Raw genomic sequence first — 27,944 nt, 5'->3', positions numbered from 1 at the left:
TGCAGATGAGTTGATGGACTTCAGGTGTACATGTCTTACATTTACTCAGGCACAAAAACAAGAAGCAAACAGAGAGGAGAGCAGTGAGCGAGAGGAGGTATTTCCAGCGCCATGACATATATAATTGTCTTTCGTATTCAACGAGGCAAACAATGTTGATTAGACAAATAACTTAAAATGAATGTACAGTGAAATACATTCGTTTTTTAGGGGTTATTTTAAATTCTCATTGAATTGCCCTAGCATCCTCATTTATGGGAGATGTTTACATTGTATTTAATATTATATTGTATTGTATTGTCGAGGCGTTCCCAGGCACGCGATAGCTATATTCTCTCCACTGAGTCCCGGGTCTACTCCAGGATCTCCTCCCGATAGGACCTTCCTGGTCTGAACACCTTACCCAGGAGGCACCTGCCTTAACTGGCTCCTTTCAATGTGGAGGAGCAACGACTCCTGAATGATTGAACTCCTCACCCTATCGCTAAGGGAGAGCCATTTCTTATCTGCAATCTTTCCCGACACTGGGCATCAATTAAATGTAAAACAATTAGATTAAACATATAGTAGATTTGGTACCGACTAGTGACAGTAGTAACAATTAGTTAAGCACATCCCTAGTATCAAACAACAGCTATGAAGAGAGACAGAATATCAGTCAGAATAAACACATTACATAGAATTTATAAATTGATTTGCATCTCACTGTGTGAAGTATTTGATCCCCAAACGAAGCATGACGAAGTACTTGGTGGAGAAACCTTTGTTGGCAAGCCCAGCAGTAAGATGTTTGCACTTGAGCTCTGACCAGTGTGACACTTTATTTAAGGTTGCTTGGATCCCAGTACTCATCATGGAGCAGCTTTCCAGCCACTCACTGCAATCTTGTTTCATTCGCTCTCGCTGTCTGCTTCTGCTCCTCAAGTTCACCTCCCTTCCAGGTTCTGCCGTCCTCCTAAAATACGGGAGGCATGATTGGCTCATGATGACTGGCTGCCAAACAGCCTTCCCTGACACCACACCCTGAACCCAACCAGCTGAGCCACAAACCGCACCACGCCACACATTTTAGGATTGATTTGGACTCCTCTTAACAGGAACTCTTGAAGTCACTTAGATTTCTTGGCTGCCAAACGGAAGCTCAAAACTTCAGCGCCACAGATTTTCTATAGTGAGGTCTGGAAACTGGGTAGCCCACTGCTTGACATTATGGTTCTTCTTTAGCCATTCCTATGTTGCATTGGCAGTATGTTTTGGGTCATTATCATGCTGGAAGACCACACACGACTCATCTTCAGTGTTCTGGCTGAGGGAAGGAGTTTCTTGTCCAGCGTTTTAGGGTACATGTCCCCGTTCATTGGCCCCTTAATGCAATGAAGACGTCTAGCAGAAAAACGACCCCAAAGCATCATGTTTCCCACCTCCGAGTTTGGCTGTGGGGATGGTGTTCTTTGAATCATACTCAGCATTTCTTGTCCTCCAAACATGGCAGGTCGAGTTAGAGCTAGATTTTTCTTTCATCTGACCACAGCCCTTTCTCCGAAGCCTTCTCTGATTCATGTAGATGTTCACTGGCAAACTCAAGACAGGCCTGTTCATGTGCCTTCTTGAGGCTGGGGAATTTGCAGACACCGCAACATTGTGATTCAATCCAATTTTATTTGCATAGCACGAAATCACAACAGTTGCCTCAAGACATTTTATGTTTTCAGACCTTACCATGACACATAGAAAACCCCAACATTCAAATGACCTCCTATGAACAACACTTGGTAATGTTGGGAAGGAAAACAAGAAGAAGCCTCTGGCAGAAGCAGACTCAGGGAGGGGCAGCCATCTGTCACAGCTTGTTTGTCAGTGCATCATGGAAGACACCAGCAACATGGGGATTCAGGGTCACCTGATCCAACCCTAGCTGTAGGCTTTATCAAAAGGGAAAGTTTAAATTCTAATCTTAAAAGTAGAGGGTGTCTGCCTCCAGTCTAAACTGGACACTGGTTCCACAGCGGCCTGAAAGTTGAAGGCTCTGTCAACAGTGTTCTTAATGAATGTGGTCCCACCTGCCTTTATAATCATCCTCACCTCATGCGCCATGATTTTGATGGAGCTCTAGACTGAAGGCGATTGATGTTGGTTTTTTTTCCATTTATGAACAAGTTGCCACCTTCTCACCCATTCAAACAAGCACTTTCTATCTGCTTTTTCCTATCGAGCATTCATACGGAGAGCAACTTTGGGTTAATATTTTGCCCGAGGATATTTGGCATGCAGACTGGAGCAGCCAGGGATTTTCCCCTAAACCACCCCCAAGTTTACAGCACCTGAAATTCCCAGACGGCTTCTATCCAAATGCTAACCAGGCCCAACCCTGCTTAGCCTCCGAGATCAGACAAGCTCAGGCTTGCTCACAGTGCTATGCAGGTCTACAGTATTGTCCCCAACGTCCTTTGACGGCTCTTTGGTCTTGCCCATGGTGGTGCAGAGGAAAAGAAATCTGTGATCAAGTTTGATGTATATACATAATATTTTGATATCAGGAGTATCTGTAATTGATTTATTGTTGTGCAATGTTGATTTATTGTAATCTTTGGGGGCCAGAATCCTGGCTGTTATATTGGATCAAATACTTATTTCATGTAAATCAATTTGCAACTTTTACGCAGTGTGTTTTTTCAAAATTGTGGTTGATATTGAATCATACATATTTTGTTCTGTGTTTTCACTGAAGCACTACAAATTGCTTACAGTTTTTCTCTTTACCACTTTTGGCAGTCAGATCACCAAATAGAAGGTTGTAATAACCCCCCATTAACCTTCCTGAATCTCTTCTTCATACACCTAAATGGCGTTAAATGTGTGTGTGTGGGGCTTCCTCAGGTGACCAGCTCTCCAGTCTCAATGGATATGAATGGCCTGTCAGTTCCCACAGAGTTCCTGTCACGTCACAACTCTGATGGTGTCATCACTTTTGTGGATCCACGCTGCATCAGTGTCATTGGTTATCAGCCTCAGGTCAGACTTTGTACTATGAATGTCATGAAAAAAGACGACAGTTATCATGTTGTTAATGTGTTTTATGCGGTACAAAATAATGCAAAATAATGCATAGTAAGTATGGAACGCCAGGACTGCCATAATGAATTAAATACACCATTAAATAATTAATTAAAATTGGAAATAATTAATTACATAAATATTTCTGACACATGTAATTAATTAATTCTTGACACATTTAAATAATTATTTAATGATTTATTTATTTAATTCATTTTGGCACTTTTGTCCCCTTCATCTCGCTCCTTGAAATAATTTTATCTGTCAGCCTCACACATCAAACTAAGTGGGCGGGGTTAACACTGCCCATGCAGCTCAGACAACAATTTTACACGTATGATCTTAAAACAGGACACAGCCACTATACGTGCTGGCCTCATATCAAATGTGAAGGCAGACTGAGTCTATGTTTGACGTTTGTTTATATCTAATCTTCCTTTTCAAACATTTAAACAGCAGCGAGTCTGCAGCTGAGGGAACACAAACTCAAACTGTCAGAACAGGTTTGCTCGTTTCTTGCGTGTATTCATTTGGTGATTCATTAAATGTGTAACTGTTATTCTAATCTGCTGCTGAGTCTCTTACACTGATTAAAATGCAGATAACACAGATCACACCTGTTCAACCAATCACTTTCATTCCACTTTGATCTGGACAAACTGACGGTTCATCTCTGTTACAGTGTTGCTATATGTTTGTGTTCTTTATGCTGTAGATTTTCACGTCTCTGGAATAGTTGGCAGTAATACGGATGATTTTCTGTAAAATCATACTGATATGAGCCGTGACATATTCGTAGATGACCGTTAGATAGTCAGCTGGGAAACTCTGTTAACTCATGGAGCTGAGGATATCGTGGACATGCTGACCTCGCTCCGTGGTGTACAGGGCCGTTTACCCTCATGATTAATATTCACAATAAAAATATTAGCCGAACATCATGAAGTCTGTATGTGTTTCATAGTGTCGAACAACCTTTGTACAGTTAAAGCCAGCAGTTACTACATGACGGAAACACCAACGTTATCTCTTTTATGTGTTTATACACAGGTCACGCTGATTACTGAACAAAAACCCAAAGATCAGATGTTAATCGAATTTATTTGCTCTCTCTCCTCCTTAAACATGTTTTTAATGTTAGTTATAATTCAGAATTATACTGAAACACGTAGGACACATAAGAACATCAGGAAATAAAACACCGATAAATATAACCTCAGTAAAAGAAGTCAGCGGGGGTTACTACAGCTGTGTACCGGGGCCTGCGCTTTGTCGGTGGGATTGCTTGCGAGGCGAGCGGGTCTATCCCACGCTTTGCCGTGAGACTGGGACGACATCTCCGAAATCATCGAAACACTTTTGCAAAGAGGCTGTATCTAAGCGTATGCAGCTGTCTTTGTTTGCCTTGTGGATGGACTGGAAGACGTACCCTGTTTCTCACCTAGTGACATCAGGGATATTCTCCAGCCCTGCCATGTCACCGAAGAAGATAAGGGGTTAAGAAAATAAATGGATGGATGATTGATGAGTGACCCAGCACAACACTCGAGAATAGTTTTACAAAAGTGCAAACAGGAAGAAGGAGAACACAGAGAATTTACGTTCATTTCACAACTACTTGCTAGCCCATATAGACTTTTATTGACTGACTTAAGAAATACAATTGAGTCATCGGTTTGTTATATTAGGATACAAAAACACATCCTGTTTGTTGAAGGTCATCTCACTCTAATATAACTGTTATATTGTTGTTGATATTTTTTCTTTTTAGTCACTTTATTCAAATATAATTACATCTATAATATCTGCCAGGAAAATAAATGCATACACCCCAAATTAATGTGGTATAATTGAAGCAAGAATAAGCTCCTAACAACTGACTGTTTTCTTGTCCTTCAGGACCTGCTGGGGAAAGATATTCTGGAGTTCTGCCACCCCGAAGACCAGAGCCACCTGAGAGAAAGTTTTCAACAGGTAAGACTGCACTGTAGCTTTTCGTCTTTCTGTACTCATTCACCGTCAGCAGAAGAAGCTTTTACATCAGATTACCTGGGCTGGCAGGGAGGATATAAACACAGCTGAATACATTCATAGAGAAAATTTGGATGTTACTTTGAAGCAGTCATTAGAGGCTCATCCATCCATTGATCACATTCATGAAGCTCTTTCCTGTCAGCATCAGTCATCCAACATGTTTTATTCCTAGACGAACAGGTAGTTTTTCATCTGCTGTGGATTTTTCCATGTGTTCCTGTTTCCTTTGAGCTTAGCTCAAACAATGAAACACAGCAGTTGTGGTGTTTAGTTACTGATCACTATCACAAGTACAATAGCAAACACTTGATCAGGAAAGGTCAGGCTTGATCAGTCTAAGATAAGTAATGGGGAGAAGAGAAATCCAGTAACACACACATACAAAGTACATCAACAACTCTTTCACAGACACAGTGTTCCATAAGCTGTCTCTCAGCAGGCATCTCTATGGTTGAATGATTGGGTTTACTGATTGTGTATTGTGCTTAAGTCGACCACTTTTTCATTTCTCTCAGTCACAAGTAAAACTGATTGTGATCATGTAGGGGCTTAACTTTAATTTTCTGAAAGGTTACATACTCTGGTCGAATATCATAACTTCACTTGGTGATTAAAACCTTTGCCTCTAACAGAGTTCTGGGCCTAACCCATTGGTGCATAGTTCACATAAATTCGGAAAACATCAAAGTGTAAGTTTTCCAACTACCGCTCTCTAATATGGGGCACATTTGTGGATGGATGCAGAGGAAACATTCCACATGCGTGGACACATGGATTTGGATACTAAGAAAAGCCACTAACGATACCTCCAACAGGGTTAAGATCCCAAACTTCCAAACTATGATTGCATTATGAGTTTGTACTACTTGTACAAAATCTTTTCTGATAAACTTAATTGCCCCTCTAAGAATTGCGTGTACCAGGGATCCCCGCGGCTATGTTGTTGGGGGGGCTTTCTCCCATGGCAAATTAGTCCTTGCTGAGGGACAAGACAAAGAGCGATTCAGAAGACCGCTATGAGTGAAAAATCAAGGGAACAATTCTGCTACCCTGCCCTAGAGCCAGGCCTTAGCTGGAGGCGCTGTAGGAGTCTGTGCAGTGTATGCCAGGTGATTGGCAATGGCGGGGACCCTGGCGGACTGATCCCCAGCTACCGAGACAAGTGATTAGGACATAAATTGTCACCTCTGTGGTGGGAAAGAACCTGAGCTAGTTGGTTGAGAGGTTGAGAAGTACTGGCTAGATAAGGTCTGGCTCACCTTAACACACCTGGACTCTGGAACCCGGTTCTGGATAGTGTCTCCTGGAGAGAGGCTCTAATCTGTCCAAGTCTGGAGTTGCCCTTGGTGAGAGGCAGCGGGCTGGGGTGGGTATCTCGGTATCTGCTCGGCTTCCTGCCTGTATGTTTGCATTTATTCTGGTGGACAATAAAGTTTCTTACCTGCACCTTCAGGTTGGGGAACGGCCCTGACTTTCTGCCTGTGTTTATGTGCTGAATGACAGTTCAGAGTACCCGGCCTTCTTGTAGTCCCGGAGTGGGGTGCTTGAGGGTGCCCCACCCGGGGACTGTGCCATCCTATTGGGAGACTTCACAACTCAACTGAGGATTTTGTCAGGCAGTGGACCTCCTTAATCCCACTGACACGTCTTCCATAGAGGAAGCAGAATCTGGGGACTAGGGGGATGACTTGTCCATCGCTGGGGGTGAGGTCACTGAGACAGTAAAGCAACTCCTTGGTGGCAGGGCCCATGGAGTGGATGAGATTCACCCTGAGTTCTTGAAGGCACTGCATGTTGTAAGGCTGTCTTGGTTGACACGCCTTTGCAATGTTCTGTGGAGATCTGGGGCGGTACCTTTGGATTGGCAGAACAGGGCGATGGTTCCCATCTTTAATAACAGGGACCAGAGGGTGTGCTCCAACTAGAGGGGGGCCACACTCCTCAGCCTCTCTGGGAAAGTCTATGCATGGGTGCTGGAAAGTAGAGTCTGTCCGTTCAGACCTCAGATACAGGAGGGACACTGTGCTTTTTGTCCAAACCGCGTAACACTGGAACAGCCCCTCAGCCTCTCAAAGATACTTGAGGTTGTATGGGAGTTTGCCCAACCAGTCTGCATGTCGTGAACTTGGAGAAGACATTTTACAGTGTCCCTTAAAGTATTCTGTGGGAGGTGCTTCGGGAGTACGTTAGGCCTGTTGCTATGGGCCATATATCAACCGCTATACAATCTCTGCAAGAGCTTGGTCAGCATTCCCAGCAATAAGTCGGACTCGTTCCCACTGGGTGTTGGACTCCGCCAAGCTGCCATTTGTCACCGATTCTGTTCATAATTTTAATGGACAGAATTTCTAGGCATAGCCAAGTGGCAGAAGGCTTCCACTTGGTTGGTCTCAGAATCTCACCTCTGTTTTTTGCAGTTGATATGGTTCTGTTGGTTTCATCAGGTGCTGGCCTTCAGCTCACACTGGAATGGTCCAGCCAAACAGCAAAAATGAGACCCAGGACATGTTGGAGACACTATATCTCTTGGCTGGCTTGTTAATCCCTTGGTGTTCCCACAGACAAGCTAAAAGAGATGGCTAAGGAGAGGGAGGTCCGGCCTTCTCTGCTTAGGCCCCCACAAACCAGCCCCCGAATAAGCAGAACAAAATGGATAAATTGGACTGTTCCCTCCCTTCTCACACAGGCAGTGTTGTTATCTCAGTCACCAGTCGGACACTGCATTTGGGCAGGTGTTTTTGTGGTCAAATTATCTAAAAGTTATCAGACAGAATTATCAAGTTGACTTTGATGTATGAAACCACGCAAACATAAAAGGGTAATTCACAAGTATATGTACTTATGATGTACGTATTTCAATACATTATCAAAATACGGGGTAGAAGCGCCTTTTGCTCAAAGTTATTGGGTGAGGACTCTGAGATCAATAATGATCACCTCCAAAGATCAAAGAAAATCTTTCCATATTCTCTACCACAGAATGAGAAAGACGTCACTCCACTTTATTTCTGTGTTTACATACCAAAGTTTAAAAATCAGCTTTGTGACAAATGGATACCGGATCATGCAGATTAAATAACGTAATGAAGTAAAGTTTAATTCTCTAAGTGCCCAATAAAATAGGCAGGAGGGATATCTGGTAACTTCTTTATTTGATTTTGAGTGTGTGGTTTATTGATCGATCTCATTGATAAAGCCATGTGGTACATTTATTTTTGGTTATGTAATTTATTTCACTTTGTGATGTGGGGCATTTGTTTTGATAGCAACAACATATCACTGAGTTTTTCACGGCTGGATTTTACAAGATGAAAATGTTTTCGTCTCCTCTTTCCTCCCCATGTCTGTTGGGGGTGGAAACAAATCCTGTGCTACTCTGGCCTTCCTCCATCCCAAAGTCAACTTGGATGCATTTCACATTGAGAAGAATTGGAGAGCTTTCATTATTCAGACTATAGGCCGAGTGATTTCCTCAGAGAAAGAAAACTCGGGTCATACTGAAAGCACTACTGTGACAGCTCAACTCAAAACCTTATTATTAAATGACATTTTAAAACGGCTGCAAATGATATATTTTAACATTCTCCTGCCAGATCAAACTGATTTCCTTGACAACTTGAAGCACTTAAATGGAATAAATAGGTTCCCCCTTTTGTTCTTGGCCTGGTGAATACTGGCATGCTAAAATGGTATAATTACATGCTTGATAAATGAATGTTTCACACTCCCTCAACTGCAAACTTAAAGTGAATTGTTCTAAGATGAAACACAAAAAAAGCTGTTGTCATATTATTTTGATTTTCTGACACACTTGTCACCAACTTGCCTGATAAAACACGGTCAGTGCTGTATTAAACTGTGATTGTCTTGCTTCTGTAGGTGGTGAAATTGAAGGGTCAGGTCCTGTCAGTGATGTATCGTTTCCGGATGAAAAACAGAGAGTGGATGCTGATCCGAACCAGCAGTTTCACCTTTCAGAACCCATACTCTGACGAGATCGAGTACATCATCTGCACCAACACTAATGTGAAGTATGTTCTTTCTGTGTTCCACTATTTATCTAATAATTCAAATGTATTAAGACCATCAATCTAAATGGCTACAGTGGGGTGGGGGGTGGGGGGGGGGGGGTAAAAGGAGAACTATAAAGAGTTTGAAGTTCCAGCAACACTGGTAGTGAAAGAAGAGCTTTATTACTTGACCCGTGTGTTTCGGCCTGTGGCCTTCATTCATCAATTGTGACAAGATGCCTAGCACCATTGTGGAGCCCCCCATGTTTATGACCCACTGCAGGGGTCATTTTAACTCCCTGATATTTTAAAAATGTATTTAACTCTGTTAAATTAAAACCCCATCCTCTCATATTTAATGACTCACTCATGAATTAGTGAATTCTGGAGTGGATGGAAAAAAATTATTGTTTACACATATTTTGTGTCAAAATATGTGTAAAAGGAGCCAAAAGTAGCTGGATGTGATTGCTGAATAAATATACAGCGGGGAAAATAAGTATTTGACACATCAGCATTTTTATCAGTAAGGGGATTTCCAAGTGGACTATTGACACAACATTTCCACCAGATGTTGCCATCAAGCCAAATATTGACGTCATACAATCAAATCAGAACATATAAGTATACAAGTTAAACCATAATAAATAAAGTGAAATGACACAGGGAATAAGTATTGAACACACTTTATTCAATACTTTGTAGAAAAGCCTTTGTTGGTGATTACAGCTTCTAGACGCCTCTTGTATGGATAGACCAGTCGTCTGCATTGCTCAGGAGTGATTCTGGCCCATTCTTCCACACAAACGGTCTTTAAATCTTGAAGGTTCCTTGGGCCTCTTTTATGAACTTTAATCTTCAGTTCTCTCCATAGATTTTCTATGGGATTTAGGTCAGGTGATTGACTGGGCCATTCAAGCAACTTGATTTTCTTTCTTTGAAACCACTTCATTGTTTCCTTGGCCTTGTGTTTGGGATCATTGTCTTGCTGAAATGTCCACCCTCTTTTCATTTTTAGCTTCCTGGTAGATGGCAGCAGATTTTTATCCAGAATGTCCCGGTACATCTCTCCATTCATCCTGCCTTCAATAATATGAAGTCTGCCAGTACCCCTTGCTGAAAAGCAGCCCCAAACCATGATGCTTCCACCCCCAAACTTGACTGTTGGTATGGTGTTCTTGGGGTGGTGAGCAGTGCCATTTCTTCTCCAAACATGGTGTGTAGAATGACTGCCAAAAAGTTCAATTTTGCTTTCATCTGACCATACTATAGTCGTCCAATAATCCACAGGCTTCTCCAAATGCTGTTGCGCAAATTTTAACCGAGCCTTGACATGCTTTTTGTTCAGCAATGGAGTCTTGCGTGGTGAGCGTGCATGGATGCCATGGCGGTTCAGTGCATTGCTTATAGTTTTCTTTGAAACAACAGTACCTGCTGATGCAAGGTCTTCCTGAAGTTCTGTCCGAGTGGTTCTTGGCTCTTGGAGAACCCTCCTGATTATTCTTTGGACTCCTCGGACAGGGATCTTGCGTGGAGCACCTGATCGTGGCAGGTTTATGGTGAACTGATGCACTTTCCATTTCCGGATAATGGCCCCCACAGTGCTCACAGGAACATTCAGCATTCTGGAAATGCACCTATAACCATTCCCATCAAAATGCTTTTCAACGATAAGATTACGAAGATCTTGAGAGAGTTCTTTGCTTTTACCCATCATGAAGTCTTTCCTGTGTGCCTTCTGGGTAATGAGGAGCCTTTATAGGCCATCAATTAGGACTAAAGCAGCTGATATCAATTAGTACTGATAGGGGACAGGATTTCTCTATCAATACTGACAGATTTCAGGTGATCTCCTGGCTTTCTATGTCATTTTGCCCCTTGTTATCTCCATGTATTCAATACTTATTCCCTGTGTCATTTCACTTTATTTATTGTGGTTTAACTTGTATACTTATATGTTCTGATTTGTTTGTATGACGTCAATATTTGGCTTGATGGCAACATCTGGTGGAAATGTTGTGTCAATGGTCCACTTGGAAATCCCCTTACTGATGAAAATGCTGATGTGTCAAATACTTATTTTCCCCGCTGTATGTAGTTAGATAAAACATGAATAATTACTGCAGGGCCTAATAGGTCACGGGTTGAGCGGTGAGTCAGAACGGGGGAGTGTGTGAGGAACGTGTGGAGAACTGGGCAGGTTGCTGGCTGTATAATAGCAATGTCAAACTAGATTAAACAAATGAACTTTTTCAAGGAATGACAATGACTAATGCAACCTTGAGGGTTTTTAAAGTTGCTAATAAAATTTGATCTCATCTTGTTGCAAGATGGGATCAAAATGACCCCTCCTGATGGCTCTAGTGTCAAGAATGGCTTCTTGACAGTCACCTTTTCATTGACACAATTTATGATTCAGTGAACAGTAGATGGATCAGCTGAAAGGCCAGATGTGTCTCTAAGGTCCTGTTGCTGAATTTCATTTTCCTGTTCCTTAAGGACCTGAAATTCACATACCTGCCACTTTTTCTGTTGTCCTCCATAGGCACAGGTTACTCAGATTTTACTGCATAGCGAGCTGACACGTGACACGTTTTGACTAATAGCTCTTTGGGAATCACCTTCTTGATGTTCAACTAAGGAAATGGGAAGAAATGATGTGTTTTTGGAACAGGCTAAATGTTACAAAGCCTAAAGTTCGAATTTAAAAGTGGTTCTTTGATAAGTTGTCATTCATTCCTTAAATTGAATTAACAAAAGGGGAAATAAATGTGAACATGAGTGAAAAAAGCTGCCATTGCCCGAAGAAAAATACAGAAAGAAATTCAGACAGCCTGGAGAACATCACTATAAACATTACAAGAAAGTCCGGCTCCTTCAAAACATTAAGGGTCACTTCACTGTAACAAGCAGAGTCTGTTGTACAGAATATCTGCTGTACTGGTCCTTTGTTAAGATTAGTAAATAGTGGACTCGTTAGGTTAATATTAGCTAGTTTCTTCACTGCTGACTCTGCATCAGCGCAGGAATGTGGAGGAATGGAGTTAACGGTGTCGTCAGACACTCCCCTCACTTCTCTTTTTAAAGATAAAAGCGGCACCAATGGGTCGGTGTTGTTCATCTAATTTATTTGCACTGGTCTGATTTCAGCTCAGGCTGGGTCAGTGAGTGCAGGGTGCTGCCAGTTATATTCAGACTAGCTTAATCAGATCAATCAAGGTCATGACATGTTGTCTTATCATATATGTAATAAATGCTCAACCAGCCAATGTTGCACCAAACCAACGTCCTTCAGCTGACGAGACTGGTGTTAGTTACAGAGTGACAGAACGAGGGATTTTTAACGTTGTGTTTCTAAACATGCTAATTTTCTTTTGAAAACAAATAATTTCTATTTGCACATATTAACAATTATTTCATTACAAAAACAGTTTTTGACAAATCGAGTGAAAAGAAATGATTATTACTCATCTTGTCAGCTCGTATTTCCTCTTCCTGCTGTGGAGATGCTCCAGTGTACCTCCTGCATTTATTAAGGCTTTCTACAACTGAAGTGAGATCAAATAATGCTGCAGTGCATCGAGCTGAGGATGGAACTAATGCAAACTGAATAATGATAAAATCTCTACAGAGCACTTTGTATAATCCTATTTCTTTACACACGCCGATCAAAGTCTGATTTTTGGGATGGATTATTCTCTGTTTTCCTTTCATAAAGCAGAGAATAATGGATGCATCGATCTATTATTATTTAACAAATTCTCTCATGAAGAAATTGCCATGTGTCGCTCAGTCACAATGTTCTTTAGCAAAATGTACTCATGAGTAAATCGCCCTGCTGTGTGTTGACGCACTCATTGCTTGACTGGACATTTTGCTGGCAGCCTTTGGACTCGCTGTACGTTGTAGGTCTTCTTCAACAGAGCAAGATGCTGAGTTGAGGGTTCTCGAGTGTTCAGGAGAAATATGTTTGCATGTTTGTCAACAACCTGGAATCAGAAGAACTGAAAAATACTGATATGAAGTCTTTGGCTGTGCCTGTACTTTATACTCTATATGAATATTTCTATTTTTCTTTCAATACTTATTGTATTAAACTTAGAATTGATGTAATTGATCATTACATCATGTGGTAAGTACAACATGTCTGAAGTGTTTGTGTGGTGCTTTGCAGGCAGCTACAACAGCAGCAGGCAGAGCTCGAGGTTCAACAGAGAGATGGGCTGACTGCCTACGACCTTTCCCAGGTAACCCTCTTCTTTGGAGTTTGGGATTCGATGTAATTGAAACATTTGGATGTTTTTGCCTGTTTTGAGGGTTTTTATGTGAAAGGATTCTTCCTGTTTCCATTGCTTGACAAACATGACTGAAAGCATTGACAGCAGTGAGGTCAACTGAGATGGTTGCTGACGTTGTTCCTTTTTCTTAAAATGTTTGCAGTGTTTGATAAGAGAAACCTCAGCAGCTTGTCTTCATTTTGTCTAGGTTGCAGTTGTTTTTTTAAAATATACTTTTAAACCAATCAGCATCCAGCCTGAGATATGTGTTTACTGCATTTTTTTTTTTTGGTTAAATCATGCCTGAAACGCAAACCTGTACCCTCAGGTACCTGTGGCCAGCGTTGGCAGTGGAGTTCATGAGGCTGGAAAAAACATCGACAAGACAGAAGCCCTGTTCTCCCAGGAAAGAGATCCACGTTTTGCTGACATGTACACCAGCATCTCCGGCTGTAGGCGCACACACACACACACACACACACACACACACACACGTGTCTTTATATCCTTGTGGGGACACGCTTTCCCTAGCTGCTTTTCTACCATCAAAAATGAATGCCTGACCCTGACCCTAACCATAACCTAATTGTAACATTTTGAGGCTCGACAATGCTTTCAAACTCACGGGGACCGGCATGTTGGTCCCCACAATTATAGTAAACTTCCAATTTTAGGTCCCCACAAAGATGTTAATATCCGTCCACACACGCACACACACATCTGCTGTTCAACAACACAAACTGGACCACATTTCTGTTGCTGGTCAGTGATTTATCACTGCTTATTTGTTGCAGTGATAAATCACCTGCGCAGACAACTAGAAAAAGCTACTGGCCTCTCAGCTTGACAAACTCAAGCTGTTGTTAACGGGAGACGGACACACCGTTTGTTTGTTAGTTTTTCCCTGCATCACTAACTGAATACATGCAGGAACCATGGCAATGACATGCAGACAGTTTGCAAGTGCACAGTTAGGTGTTAGCAGAGGGTCCAGCATACTTAGCAAACCCATTATTAACTTCAGAGTGTAATCATCTGTTGTTTTGGTTCCCTGTCCATGTGTGAAGCGGGAGATAAGAAGATGATGGTTCCCTCCTCTACAGCTGGAGGACAGCAGCTCTATTCCCAGAGTTCTCCCTTTCAGCAGGGACATTCGGGCAAAACTTTCAGGTACATGTTCATGGTACATGATGTTCCTTGGACTGGGAACACTGGTAACATCGTCTGGTTCTAATTGCACTGTATTCCTCCATAGAAAGGTGGAGTATAACTTACCTGTTTTTTGTCTCGTGTGTGTGTGTGTGTGTGTGTGTGTGTGTGTGTGTGTGTGTGTGTGTGTGTGTGTGTGTGTGCGTGCGCGCGCACGCTTTCATGTAAGCAGTTCTTCTGTGATCCATGTCCCTGGTGTGAACGACATCCAGCCATCAGGTTCAGCCAATCAAAATCTAGCTCAGATCTCCAGACAGCTTAATCCAGGCCAGGTGGCGTGGTCAGGGAACCGACCCCCCTTCTCTGGACAGGTAACACACACACACACACACACACACACACACACACACACACACACACACACACACACACACTATTATTATGTGACTATGTGTGCTAAAATTGACCCTCACAGCTAAATACTAACCCTTAAACTAGACAAAGTTCTCAGTTTAAGAACTCGCTCTAAGAAACCAGGCAGAATGTCCTCACTTTAAAGACCTCATAGTACCGTATTGTCCTAACAGAGCACGCTGCTCTTATACTGATGGATAGTTGTGGTTCCTGGAATTTCTAACAGTAGAATGGAAGACACACACACACACACACACACACACACACACACACACACACACACACACACACACACACAGTGTTTATTTCTAAAGTTAAATAAATACCTAGAGTCAGCTGCTCCTGTACCCCAGACTCCAGTCTCTGGTGCTTGTTAGCAGATGGACTTGTTGCCATATTCTGTGTCTCTGTTTCACATTCTTGCAAAGTGACTTGCACGCAGCATATGTTTCTTAATAGGCTCATCCGTCTTCCACATGCACGGCCACACTTGTCAGGTCATTCCACTGGACTGAATTCTTTGTTCAGTCAGAAAACAGCCAGATGATACAAGAGATAAACACTGTTGGATGAAACAATCAAAATTATTACCTAATGAGAGAAAAGACCTCGTGTTCTAAATTTAACAACCAGCTCTTTGCCATCTCCTGTCGCCGGGCAGTTACAACATTAAATAAGAACAAATACCTTAAAATACAAATACCTATCAAAGATGCAGTATATATAAGTACAATCATGTAATCAATTATGCAAACCAAGTAAGTTTTTACTAGTCTTGACTTTGACCCAATTTTCACCAAAAAGAAAATCAACTCGAGCTGATCGTATAAAATTTGATCAGGATACCTTGAACACTGTGGGACTGCTAACAGACGGACAGAAGCTCTTACAATAAGCTACTTGCATATCATCCCATGAGGTCACGCTGTGTCATTATGTATTTCAGGAAAACTGGCGAAACGGAGAAGCAGTGTGTAAAAGAAAAAACCAAAACACGTCTCACTACTTCCATCAGAATTAAGAGGATGAGTAGTTGTCAGGTGCTGCTAATCAAAGGCAGATTGTTAACTGATCAGCAGCAAGTGTAACAATCGGTTCCTGTACACTAACGACCTCAACATAACTGGACGTCATGGCAGGTGCAGGTCAAGCACAGTAGCACCTTGCAGACATTGAGTCGAGCACGTTTCCAGAGTCAAATGCGAGGCCGTCTGTCTGAGGCCTAAAGCTTGGGTCGTGCAACATGAAAATGACATCTGCAGACAATTTATAACAGAGCGGCTGGACCAAAGACAAACTCGAGGTGCAATGGCAAAGTCAAATTTCAGACCTCAACCCAATTAAAATGCTGTGTTTGGACCAAACTTCAAATAATTGAAGCCAGATTGTAAAGTGGGCAAAACTTCCCCCACAGCAACAGAACGACTGATAAAGTCGTATAGGACAAACACACTCTCCCTCACACTAACATGCTGTATGCCACAGTCTGGAAATTAGTGCCCAAATAACAGAATATGCAGTACTTTGGTGAAGTTAAATTGGTGTAGCGCATGTATAACTGTCATAGAAAATAATTTGTACAAAGTCATTTAGCTAAGTTTGGATTCAAAGGCGGATAAATAAGTAAATGTATTTTCTTTCTAAAGGGTCGGTATTCAGTATGTGTGATAGATGTAGACTACAACCCTGGTTTGCTTTGTTTCAAGATTCAACGCGTTTATTGTCGTGTTTGCAAAGTAAAAGCATTTCTCTGTACAATGAAATTGTTTCTCTGCTGTCCACACAGATGCAGGTTAATATGTGCAAACAGATCAAATACAAATAGCATTAATAAACAAGTGGAGACAAAAAAATGAAGCGTTAAATAGATTTATGTGCAAAGAGCTATGAGCTTAATATGCTGGTTTGATATGTGAGAAAATTATTATTACGTTTAGGTGGATTTTAACCACTGTCTTTGTTCTAAAGTCCAGTAAAGCCCAGTCCAGTCCTTTTGGTATTGGTTCTGGCCACAGCTACCAGACTGATCCAGCCTCCTACAGTCCGCTGTCCTCCCCGGCCACTTCCTCCCCCAGCGGCAATGCCTACTCAGGACTGACAAACCGCAGCACAGCTTTTGGTAAGCACGTCTGTTTGCCTCTTATTCTCATTGTGTTCTGTTTACATGTATAACTTGGTCTTTACTGGCATGTTCACATCCTGTCATGTGGTACAAATAAAGGCACAGCCCACTGTTACATGATTTCCATCCTCCCTACACACGAGCTGCATAACAAGCGAGTTTCCACAGTCCACCATCTGTCAAAGGACAACATAAAAGTTCGTTGTTACTTTCTTCAAATGATTGACTTGTTATTAAGTGATGATTAGTGACTATTTCACAGAGTATTTAAATAACAGTATGAATCTTCACTTAATCCCAGACTGAGTCAAAAGGTTTTTCTTCCTATTAAAATGATGTTGTCTGAAAATTCATTTCAGCATTGAAAGCATTCGAAAAATAGAATGCAGAAGTGAATCGACTGTACAGTTCAATTCAATTCTATTTATATAGCACCAAATCACAACAAGTCGCCTCAAGGCGCTTCATAGATACAGAGAAAACCCAACAATCATATGACCCCCTATGAGCAGCACTTTGGCGACAGTGGGAAGGAAAAACTCCCTTTTAACAGGAAGAAACCTGCGGCAGAACCAGGCTCAGGGAGGGGCGGGGCCATCTGCTGTGATTGGTTGGGGTGAGAGAAGGAGTTCAGTTGTGTAATTTCTGTGGAGTGGAAATGCTTGAAGGTAACAGTTATAATGATTCATGTAGCAAAGAAAATAATTTGCATCTTCAAGAAAAAAGACTTGTCTGCACAGTGGAGCTGCTAAAGAAAGAAAGTGTGTTAGAGAGGCTGCAATGCTTCTTTGTGACAGCTAATATCCTTACAAATGATAAAGTCAGACAGCTTCTCCCATACAGGACCTTACGTTATAAACTCAGGAGTCCTGTTTGTGCTTGTTGTGACTGAACCTTGTTAAAGTGTGTTCACAGACTAACATGGCAGCAGAGTCTGGGAGGTGTGTCATTACTGTATTTGCACTAATAGTGGAGGGTTTGAGGTAATCACAGGAAAGACTTATATTCCATTATTCAGTGCTAAAGATATCCCACATGTAGTTTCCAATAGTTCGCCTCTCCCAATAGGACGTGTGAAGTGATGTTGGCTCCAACGTCCTGGACCGTTAGTGTGTTTGTGGAGTTGTCCTCTCCATGTCAGCATACGTGTTTCTTCAACCAGATGTGTAAATGTAGATGAAGCAGCTGGAGGAATAAAAAGCTGTGTGGATGGAGAAAAGGGAAAATGTGGCTCGTAGCAGGAAGAGCTTTGAGCTCTCAATAAATCGGAGCAGCTTTTTCCATTCAGTGAAATGGCTGGCTTACTGTGAACTAATACTTTGTATTTTAACCTTTCATACTGTCATAATCCTGTTTGAGCCTCTACTGTATTTTGGAGGCCTAGTTTGAAGGATGTTTTCAGGTTTCTAACCCTGATGAGCAAATAGGCTCAAACATTAAGCCACTAATGTTTTACCAGTATTTCTACTTTTTATAGCATGTATCTAGACAACCAGCATATGCTTATGTTGAAAAAGTATTTACTATCAGTGTAACAGGAGCTAAATAAAAAAACATCCTAAAAAGCTTCACAAACTCTCGTGGTTCTTTGACACACATATAGAAAAAGGTCATTCTGCCTCCGACAGTCTGAAAGTGTCTTTACTGACGGAGCATTAAAGTTGCTTTCAAGATTTCAAAAGAAAGCATAAATCTTTACAACCATGAACCAAACATAATAATCCAGATCTTGGTGCCATTTTCAGTCAGGAAGGAGGCAAAGACCTTTTCACACCACTGTATGTGTGTAAAACACTACAGGCTACATGCAGTTACACCACAAGTAGTTTTAGCTTCAGCTTAGCATGATCTTTTAACGTGGGCGAGCTGTAGCTCTGGAGGTAGAGCAGATCATCTACTGTTCGATCCCCGGCTCCCCCAGTCTGCATGCAAAGTATCCTTGGGCAAGATACTAACGATAAGTTGCATCTTCTGCATCCATGGGAGCATGAACATGCATGAATGTTAGCTAGAAAGCACTAAAAGAAGAACGTTTGTGTGAACAGGTGTAGAGCGCTTTGAGTGCTCCGGAGAGTAGAAAAGCACAATATAGGAAACAGTCTGTTTACCATTTATCATGTTAATTACAAGTAATGCTTATCATGTTGTATGTATTCTACAAAAGGTCTGTATATTACAGATAATGGATAAGCATTACCAACTTCAAGAAAAAACAATGATTGGTTGTCATGGCTTATATTTTCCATATTCAGTTCAATTAAGATTCAGTTTCCTGGTTTTGAAGTAAATACATGGATGGGAAAGCAGAGCAGACAGAACAGGAGGAGACTGATGTCTGACTGTCTGACAGCCACCATTCATAGACATCAGTATTTTTACAAGCCACTTTAAAAGTGAGAAGAATAACACAGCAGAGCTGCATCTGTGTGTGGGAGCTATGAAATGAAAAGCAGCACTTGTTTCCTCCTGGAATAATTATGAATTAGGTTTTTGCCGTGATAGAGCAGCCAGAGTCTAATAACAGGCTAAGTGGGGTACAAGAAATGAAGGTTTAATATTAGCACAAAAAAAAGAAAAATGTTGGCTCACCTGGGCTGATAATAGATTGTATTATTTAAAGTGACAAGATATGAAAAAACCCATTGTATCGCATTATTTTCACAGAATCACATAGTTTGCTTTACAAGCAATACTAGTAATACTTCATAGAAATGTCCTGAACAAACAAACATTATTTTGACATGTTTCTCTTTGGAAGATTAGGTGAAGTACAGGTTTTTTTGTTATATTTTCTTCTTTTTTTTTCATGTTGCGAGATGACTGCTGATGGGATGTGTAATCTTTGGCATTATACATTCAATTAGAAACATTTCGGGGATCATGTTTCTGTATCTTTTCTCTAGAATTGTAAACAGGATCTGTTGTAATTGTTTATCCAGTTCCAACTCCATGTTCTTTAACTATACTAAAATGTAAATAAAGCCTTTTTAATCTCCTACGAGGCCTCGGTGCAGCCCTGCAGCTCTTTCTTTGTCATGTTGGCACGTTTTCACCGTTTTTACTCAGTGACTCTTATCAGTTGCTGACTGACTTAGTGACACTAGTCTAAATCACGAGGTAGGCAGTTTGACTAATGGGTTAGCCTGTCAGGGTTACAACACGACTGTTCGGCTTCAAGTCTCCAATGACGAAGACGCTCTTGGGCATATTTGACATTCATCATGTTCACAGTGTTCATAAGTAGAGCCCAGTGGTTTTATTCTGAATTAAAGTTTCTTAAAAAAATGTAAAAAGCTATTCAGCTGGAATACAATAAGTAGGCAACTGTTTGACCAGAACTCCTGTAAAGTTACTGAATGTTATACTTACGTTACCTTCTTATCCACTGCCGAACACGACTGCTCAATTTAAATTGTGTACGCAGAGTTTGGACAGTGAAAGGAACTTTCCCAAACTGTGAGCTACAACATGGCATCAAGTGACAGGTTGTAGATTAGACATCAAGGACCGAAAGTCCTCAGAGGTCGACTCTTACTTAATGGACCTACTGTAACATCAGTCATTTCATTTTATTGGTCACCTCACACAGCATTAATGGCTGGCTAACAGGGTCATGGAAAACACAAGAGTTACAGTGCAGTTACAGACATCCAGCTGCTCCGACTCATTATGTATATTGTAAAAGTTATCGGACTCAAGTAAGCTCAAAACTCCCACTTGATGGTCTTTTAATAGACGCACATTAGATTATCTTTTGTGCTCTCTATTGCCAAATTAACTCCATGCACCTTCCATGTTTAAGCCCCTTTTCCATTAGTACCCACTCAGATCGATTCAGCATGGTGCGCCACGGTCTTCAGGGTTTTCCATCTGTCCAGGGTCATAGTATCTGCTACCTCGCTCGGGGCTCCAAGCGATCCAAGCTGCTACTAACTGTGACGTCATCAGACTGCATGCCGGTCGGTAGCGTCACTCGATGAGTCTTGAGAGCGTCTTGTTCACTAAAATTTAAACTACCGTCTTTGAAACCTGGACACGAGGAAAATGGCTCCAAAAAAAACGCCGTGTTCCCCCGAGTCTGAAGAAAAGCCACAAAGTCCTTAAAGTTCACCTTTTTTGTAGGGTTCATGTCGCGGGACATTCATACGCGTTGCTATGACGACAGCAACGCAGTTAGGTTGTACCGGATTGTAACGGAAAACAAGTCAATCAGAGTAGAGTCGTGGCGAGTCCTTCCAAGGAGGTACTAGTGGAAAAGATTTACTGTCTTAACCTCATGCACCTGTTCATGAAGTCAGTGACGGTGTCAGTGTTGCATATGTTATAGATGTATATACGTTACACATTTATGATAAACTGTCGCTGTGTGTGCTCCAGTTAATGGGTTTATGGGTTTAACTGGTGTTTTAAACGCATCTTTGTCTGACCCTTATCAACGGGTCCAAACACTCCCAAAGGGGCAAAGTCCTGCAATGTCCCCACCACATGCAGGCACAGACTGCACTAATGTACTCTACCTGAATGTAGCATCCCCATATCAGTTTAAATAAAATACATTTTTAAATGCATACATCATAAAATATAGCAGTTGGGTAATACTTTGAAATCGACCAGAGTTATTGGTCCATCAGGTTACTCAGAGTTGACATCAGATACTGAATAAATCAGTTTGTCTTTCATAGCTCTGACTCGATTTTCCATCTTTGGTAGATGCAACACGCCTCATTGGAAAATGTCTGATTTTAGTTGCACATCAAATGTCTCTTTAAAATCCACTAATACAATCATTCCTTCTAATTCCACTGCTGTTAATGCCACAGTATGATTAAGCCTGTCCATCCAATCATCCAGTCTCTTCCATTTATCCTTGTCAGGGTTTGTTAAGCTATCCCACTAACTGCATGTCTTTGGACTGTGGACTGAACCCACGCTAACACAGGGAGAACATGCTAACTCCACACAGACAGACCCCACCAGGTGGCGAAGTCGAACTTAGGACCTTCTTCCTATGAGGCAAGCGCACCACATGCGGCCCTGATTAATACTACCCATCAGTAGTTAGCAGTGTTAATGTCGAGTCCGTCTGTTTAGGGTGTAATGGGAGCTTTGTGCGCCTTGAGGCAGCTGTCGTTGTGATTTAGTACTTTATATAAATAAAATTGAAAGATTTATCTGAAATTGTTGCGTTGGTCTCTATAACATTGTTAACGTGCTGCTCTAGGGCAATAGTAAAAAACTGGCCAAACACATTAGCTGTGTCTTATGGAGAAACATCAGGAAAAATAAATGCATTGCTCATCCTTTTGGGGGGGGGGGCACTGTGACTCCCTGTGGAATAAGGTTGGTGAAGGGCTTAAAATGGAGTGTGGTGGTGTTTTTAGATTAAAACACAAAATATAACTACATGTTGGAAATCTCTTTGCTTTCTTGTAGAATTGTGTTTCATTTATTTTATTTTTTCTGTTGAAATCACAACAGCATAGTTGGCGAGTTTCAATAACACTCCTGGCAACGGCAGCATTTCTCAACACCCATATAGGTCAGGGTTTGGGTCGGGCTTTTTTAGAATGAAAAATCTTTCAACAAAGAAAACTAAAACTAAGATGAGCTTTATCTGAAAAGATTGCATCTTCGAGTTCTTAGCATGTGGCCAAAAAAGACAAACCTAACCTACTTAGCTTTGTTGGGTTTGGATTTTTTTAAATATATTTATATTATATTGAGCAAGAGATTTGATCAAACAATGATGTTTTAGCCGAACAGCCAACCGTGGTTCGTTTACAGTAGGGTGTTTTCCAAATGATGTCAAAGAAGTTCTTCTTGGATTTAAGATTTATTAAATATTGTAATAAGTCAGTGCCTTCTCTACCATTATTAAATCCTGGAGCGTTTCCGCAGGTCCCTCCTCCCTGCAGCTGTCAGACTGCTTCCAACAAACACAGATGTTTACATCTGCGCTGTAACTTGCACATGTTATCAACCGATTCACACTATAACCAGGGTTTGCCTCTTATCTGTATTTAATTGAATTTTATTTAATTACGGTACAGGAGTCTGTGGTAACCACTGTCCTTGATGTAAATATGTAAACATTGTGTATGTTTCTGTTCTGTGTCCTGTTTGTTTGTATATGTGTCTTTCTTGCAGCTGTTACACCCAAATTTCCCCTTGTGGGACAATTAAAGGATTATTCTATTCTATTCTAAATACTTTGTGCATCAAAGGATCTGTCAGAAATGTTTTCACGAATAAATAAATGTGTTTTCAGATGTGTCCGGTGAAAGCAGTCAAAGTGGAGCCCAGTTCCAGGGTCGCCCCAGTGAGGTCTGGTCCCAGTGGCAGAATCAGCATCACTCCCAGCAGACTGGGGAACAGCACACACACCCCAACCCTAGCCAGACAGAAGTCTTCCAGGTAATGCTGAGGGAGACTGTCCTGCTGCTGGACTCTGTGTAGTTGGTCAGCCTTCCAGCTGCTGGCTGCTGACCAGTGTACACAGATATGTAATATGTCTGATAAGAGCCGTGTCCTCTGCACACCTCGAACCTCTGACTCTCCATCCCTGTGTGTCTCTGCAGGACATGTTACCCATGGCTGGAGATCCCACCCAGGGAACAGCCAACTATAACATCGAGGACTTTGCTGATCTTGGGATGTTCCCACCCTTCTCTGAGTAATATCCGCCTTTCTCCATCTTGCTCCTGCTCAGAACTGGACTGATGTATGCATTTATCTCATGTTCTGTCTCGTTTTTCTGTATAGCTAAATCACCAACACAGCCATGTTAGTCACGATGAATGTCTGGGTGGACATCGTCATTTGCACACATACAAACATACAGCGCACTGTTGGTTAGGCTCCAGGATCTGCAGTATGTACCAGTGAACATACACATACCTCATCTCTGCAGAGAGGCGCCTCTGTCAGGCGTAAAGAACATTACTGTTTTTGGTTCGCTCTCAAAAAGTGTCTAAAACTGCTTTCTGCAATTAGTGTTAGCAGAAGCAGATTACAGGTACACCTGTCAGAAATGATTGCTACTATATTAGATTTTATACTTCCTATCTTACAGACTTGTGTGTAAATGGTCATTACTGACACAAGCTTTAGCTGCATCCATGTGGAAGACTGTAAAAAGTGGACTGCGATAACACTCGGTTAGCAAAGTCCCAGCACTCTTCTCATTTCCCTTTTTTGTAACCGTAAGTAAGCAAAGCATCAGTCTGATTTTGAGTGCACTGCATACCTGTTGGCTTGTCAGCCACAAGTTATCGGCCAGGACACGTTTTTCTTCCTTTTTTCACTCTTGTGAGGACCATAATTTACTAAATCAGCATCTTGTTGTGCTTGATATAACTTGAAATTATTAACTGAGAGCAGAATCTCACAGGGGAAGTGTTTATGCTGAATTGACAGATCAAGGGGAATGAAAGCCGTTGTCCCCTCGACGTCCACGCATTCTCACTTTAGTTTGTCATCAGGTGGACACTCCGACTGTTGGTTATTAGGGGAAAAATGCAAGTGTCTGGCATCTTTGCTCTGCCTCTGCGTTTAAGATCCGGAGCCTGTGGTCCTCTTTTATACGGTGTGTAATGGTGACAGAGTTTCTACACCAGCGTAGCAGTAACCTTAACTGGGTCTGTTTGTCTCAGTTCTGTTATAGCTTCCATGTATCACTACTCAACACGACAGAGAAAATGTCTCAGTGCCACACAAATGGCAGAATCACCGGTTGCATAAAGGGTTGACGATGTCCACCTCCATCTGTCTGAAATGGCCTCTTGCACATCATTACCAACTCTGCCAAACAGCAGCAGGAGATGAGACGCTCACCTCCGGTTGATGCTGCAAACGCTCTCTCCATCAACTTTCTTGTATTACCCTATATGTAGTGATGTCGTAATCTCTAGAAAGAAAACTTGATGCGCCCATAGAAGGATTCTCTGTATACATAAAACTAAATTTTTTACAAAAATCTCATTGCAGAAAGTTGCTAAGGCTTGAAGTGCACTTCATGAAGCTAACTGCTAATCACACCAGCCTGCTTTAAAAAGGGAAAAACCGCCATACCGTCCTAGCAAAGCGCAGTATAAACTAGTGTATTCGGTGTTCTTCAGCTCTCGCTACTTGAATTTATTACTTTATAATCTTTTCAACGATTAAGAGACTAAAACTTTGTAGTGGGGGAGCTTTTACATGCTAGATTGTATAATGTCTCAGACTGATGGGAGAACCTTCAAACATCCTTTTGCTAAAGATCTCAAATTGATGGTTTTATTGTTTTTTTTATGTTGTTGTAAATAATGTGATTTTTATGTCGACTCGTGTTACTTTCACACAGTACATTTTTGTGTAGGTTTTAATGATATCGTGTCCAATGTGAGTGCATATTTAACTATTGGTATTTAGTTAGTAGGTTAATTGTACATTGAGTTCTAGATCTGTATAAAATGTGTAAATGTGACCCATAATTTTTGTGTAACAAATTGTGCTTGTGACAATAAATTCTTATTGGTTATGTGGCTTTTGTTAGAGGTTCCGTCTTTCATTACTCAGGAGTCACTTCGCTCCTAACCCTTAACTAAATAATTTTATCATAAAAACTCTTTACAGATTTTCATATACTCTAAAACTGAACTGCAAAAAATAAACATGTCGATCGCCCTTTGAAGATCTCCCTCTGTATTTGTAGGTAGGGCTGGGTTCTGCTTTTTAGCCACATCCTAAATGGGACAATTTACAGTTAGCCTCGGAAATACAGATTAGTCTGGACCAGGGGTCGGCAACCCTGGGCACGCATGCGAAGGCTTAACTGATGGCACGGCCATAGCTGGACTGGCCATCGGGCATACCGGGCATTTGCTCGGTGGCCCAATGATTTTTTTAATTTGTTTTTTTGTAACGGTATAAACAATGAAAGGCGTTGGACTGGCCAGATGCTGGCCGGTGTGTAAAAATAACTAGATGTTTGGTGGTGGCATCGCGGAGCTTCCTCAGATTCAGTAAAATTAACAAGTGGTGGAGGCCAGCAGGTGGATGAGGGAGATCGGAGGCAGGAGGAGGAGAGACCCGAGGCGGCCGCTGGTCCGAGCGTCAGGTGAACTGAACTTCAGGTAAGAAGTTATGAGCTGCAGTCCATCTGGGTCAGATATAAACCAAGTTTAGGTGGAGTTTATTTTCATTGTGCTGACTTTTTACAGTCAGTTACAATAACTCGTACTGCTACTAGCTAGCAGGACGGAGTTTCTATACAGCTGTTGCTATGAATTTACTAATAGTAAAATTTATTTTATTCATAAGGTTAGTTATTAGAGTTGCCAACCGTCCCGTATTCAGAGAAATTATTACGCGTTTGGTGTTGAGCTGAAAAAGAACACAGTTTGTCCCGAACTTCAGCTAGAATGGAAAAAGACACAAAGCTGGAGTTATTCTGTCATTACGCTGCACAGCTGCCTCTTCTTCTCTCATTCTCCCCCCTCCCTCTCTCATGTTTCTACTTCAATCATGAAACTGATCAATGATCAGCTGATCGTCTCTCTTGTTTATTTATCGCCCACTTTGCCAGCGGATGTCGCGCTAAACAACAGCAGCACGTTTAAGCTTGATCAGCTGTTGTTAGAATTTATTTAATATTAATTTCTAGTGTCAGCTGATGTTTGCTGGAGCCACAGCTGTAAAGCTGCTGGTCATGATATGGTTTGGATATGTGGTGAGAGGGAAACATGAAGATGAAACCAGGAGATGTCCTTACTGAATCATCAGAGCTGAACAGGTGATGGAGAAACAGGTTTACCTTTTAGGTGACATGAATGAGTTGAAGTTATGAACTGTTTCTGAGAGACAAATAACACCAGGATCCTTTTTTAGGTAGCTGACAGCTGGTAACTGTGCAGGGGCGGGTCTAGCAAAGTGTTGCCAGGGGGCCAGGTAGGGCATTAACAGGGAGAGGGGGGCACAAAGACATACTTTCTTATTCTCATTTAAAATGTCTCACTGAATCTGAATCTTACAACCAAAGTTTTTATCTGATGTAAAATGTATAGAAATCACACATATACCAACAAGACTGTGCATCACTGTCACAGCAGCATCTGTTTCCATTCAAAGGCTTTATGGCTTTAATACCTGGGGGGCCGGTCTCTAGTCTAAATGCCCGGGCTGATTTTTTGTGCCAATCCAGCCCTGGGCACGACACACAGTGAATTAATCTGAGAAGGATGCCTATTACGCTGTTCCCTGTGCAGCTCTTGGACTTGCTGATCACATAACTACTAACAGAAAAAATGAAAAAGTTCTAAGCCTGACATCAAAACGATGAAGTGGATGAATCAAAGGAGAAATTACAAGCCTGCTTCAACTGCACAGACTGGAGTATTTTTGAAGCTGCACACACTGACCTAAATTAACTCACTGACCGTGAGGTTATGCATCGGTTTTTGTGAGGACCTCTGTGTGTAGACTAAGAGTTTTTGCACATATAATAATAACATACCATGGTTCACTCTGAGGAAGCTGTGCCAGTCCAAGTAGTAGGGCTACAGCAACAGGACCGGGGGTACAAGTAGGCCAGAAACAAGCTGAGCAAGGAAATCAGGGTAGCTGCAGCGAAAAGCAGCTTCTTAGCCAACACAACGCTGCCTAGCTTGGAGCCCTGCAACACGTCACCAGCTACGGGAGTCCATTCACCCCACACTGAGGATACGTCCACACTAATGCATTTTTGTTTGAAAATGCATTGTTTCCCTCCGTCTTGGCTTCCCGTCCACACTGAGAGGGAAAACGCAGCATTTTTAAAATGCTCTTGAAAACGCATACATTTGAAAACGGCGCTTTCGCATCGCAGTATGGACAGCGAAAATGCAGACTTTTTGAAAATGATGACAC

At 41.7% G+C, this 27,944-nt stretch overlaps 1 protein-coding gene across 6 annotated transcripts in view; it reads left to right on the top strand.

Annotated features, from left to right (window-relative positions):
• Positions 1-25,582, top strand: part of arnt2 (aryl-hydrocarbon receptor nuclear translocator 2) — a 70,739-nt gene extending 45,157 nt beyond the window's left edge. For 4 of the 6 annotated variants that reach the window (XM_085463439.1, XM_085463405.1, XM_085463422.1 and 1 more), the window contains 10 exons: positions 2,878-3,012; positions 4,954-5,028; positions 8,968-9,119; positions 13,273-13,345; positions 13,704-13,827; positions 14,443-14,545; positions 14,754-14,895; positions 16,907-17,057; positions 23,329-23,474; positions 23,639-25,582. In XM_085463439.1, the coding sequence (XP_085319565.1) occupies positions 2,878-3,012; positions 4,954-5,028; positions 8,968-9,119; positions 13,273-13,345; positions 13,704-13,827; positions 14,443-14,545; positions 14,754-14,895; positions 16,907-17,057; positions 23,329-23,474; positions 23,639-23,737 (1,200 nt within the window). In that variant the 3' untranslated portion in view covers positions 23,738-25,582. The remainder of the gene's footprint in view (positions 1-2,877; positions 3,013-4,953; positions 5,029-8,967; positions 9,120-13,272; positions 13,346-13,703; positions 13,828-14,442; positions 14,546-14,753; positions 14,896-16,906; positions 17,058-23,328; positions 23,475-23,638) is intronic. The other 2 variants (XM_085463447.1, XM_085463414.1) reach the window with 1 other exon arrangement.
• Positions 25,583-27,944: the final 2,362 nt, after the last annotated feature.

Source organism: Copadichromis virginalis, linkage group LG1 (genome assembly GCF_057382275.1).
Source record: "Copadichromis virginalis isolate Kocher_CV1m ecotype Utaka linkage group LG1, C_Virginalis_male_GT1.1, whole genome shotgun sequence".
NCBI classification, from domain to species: Eukaryota; Metazoa; Chordata; class Actinopteri; order Cichliformes; family Cichlidae; genus Copadichromis; species Copadichromis virginalis.
This window is presented reverse-complemented; position numbering and strand designations above follow the sequence as displayed.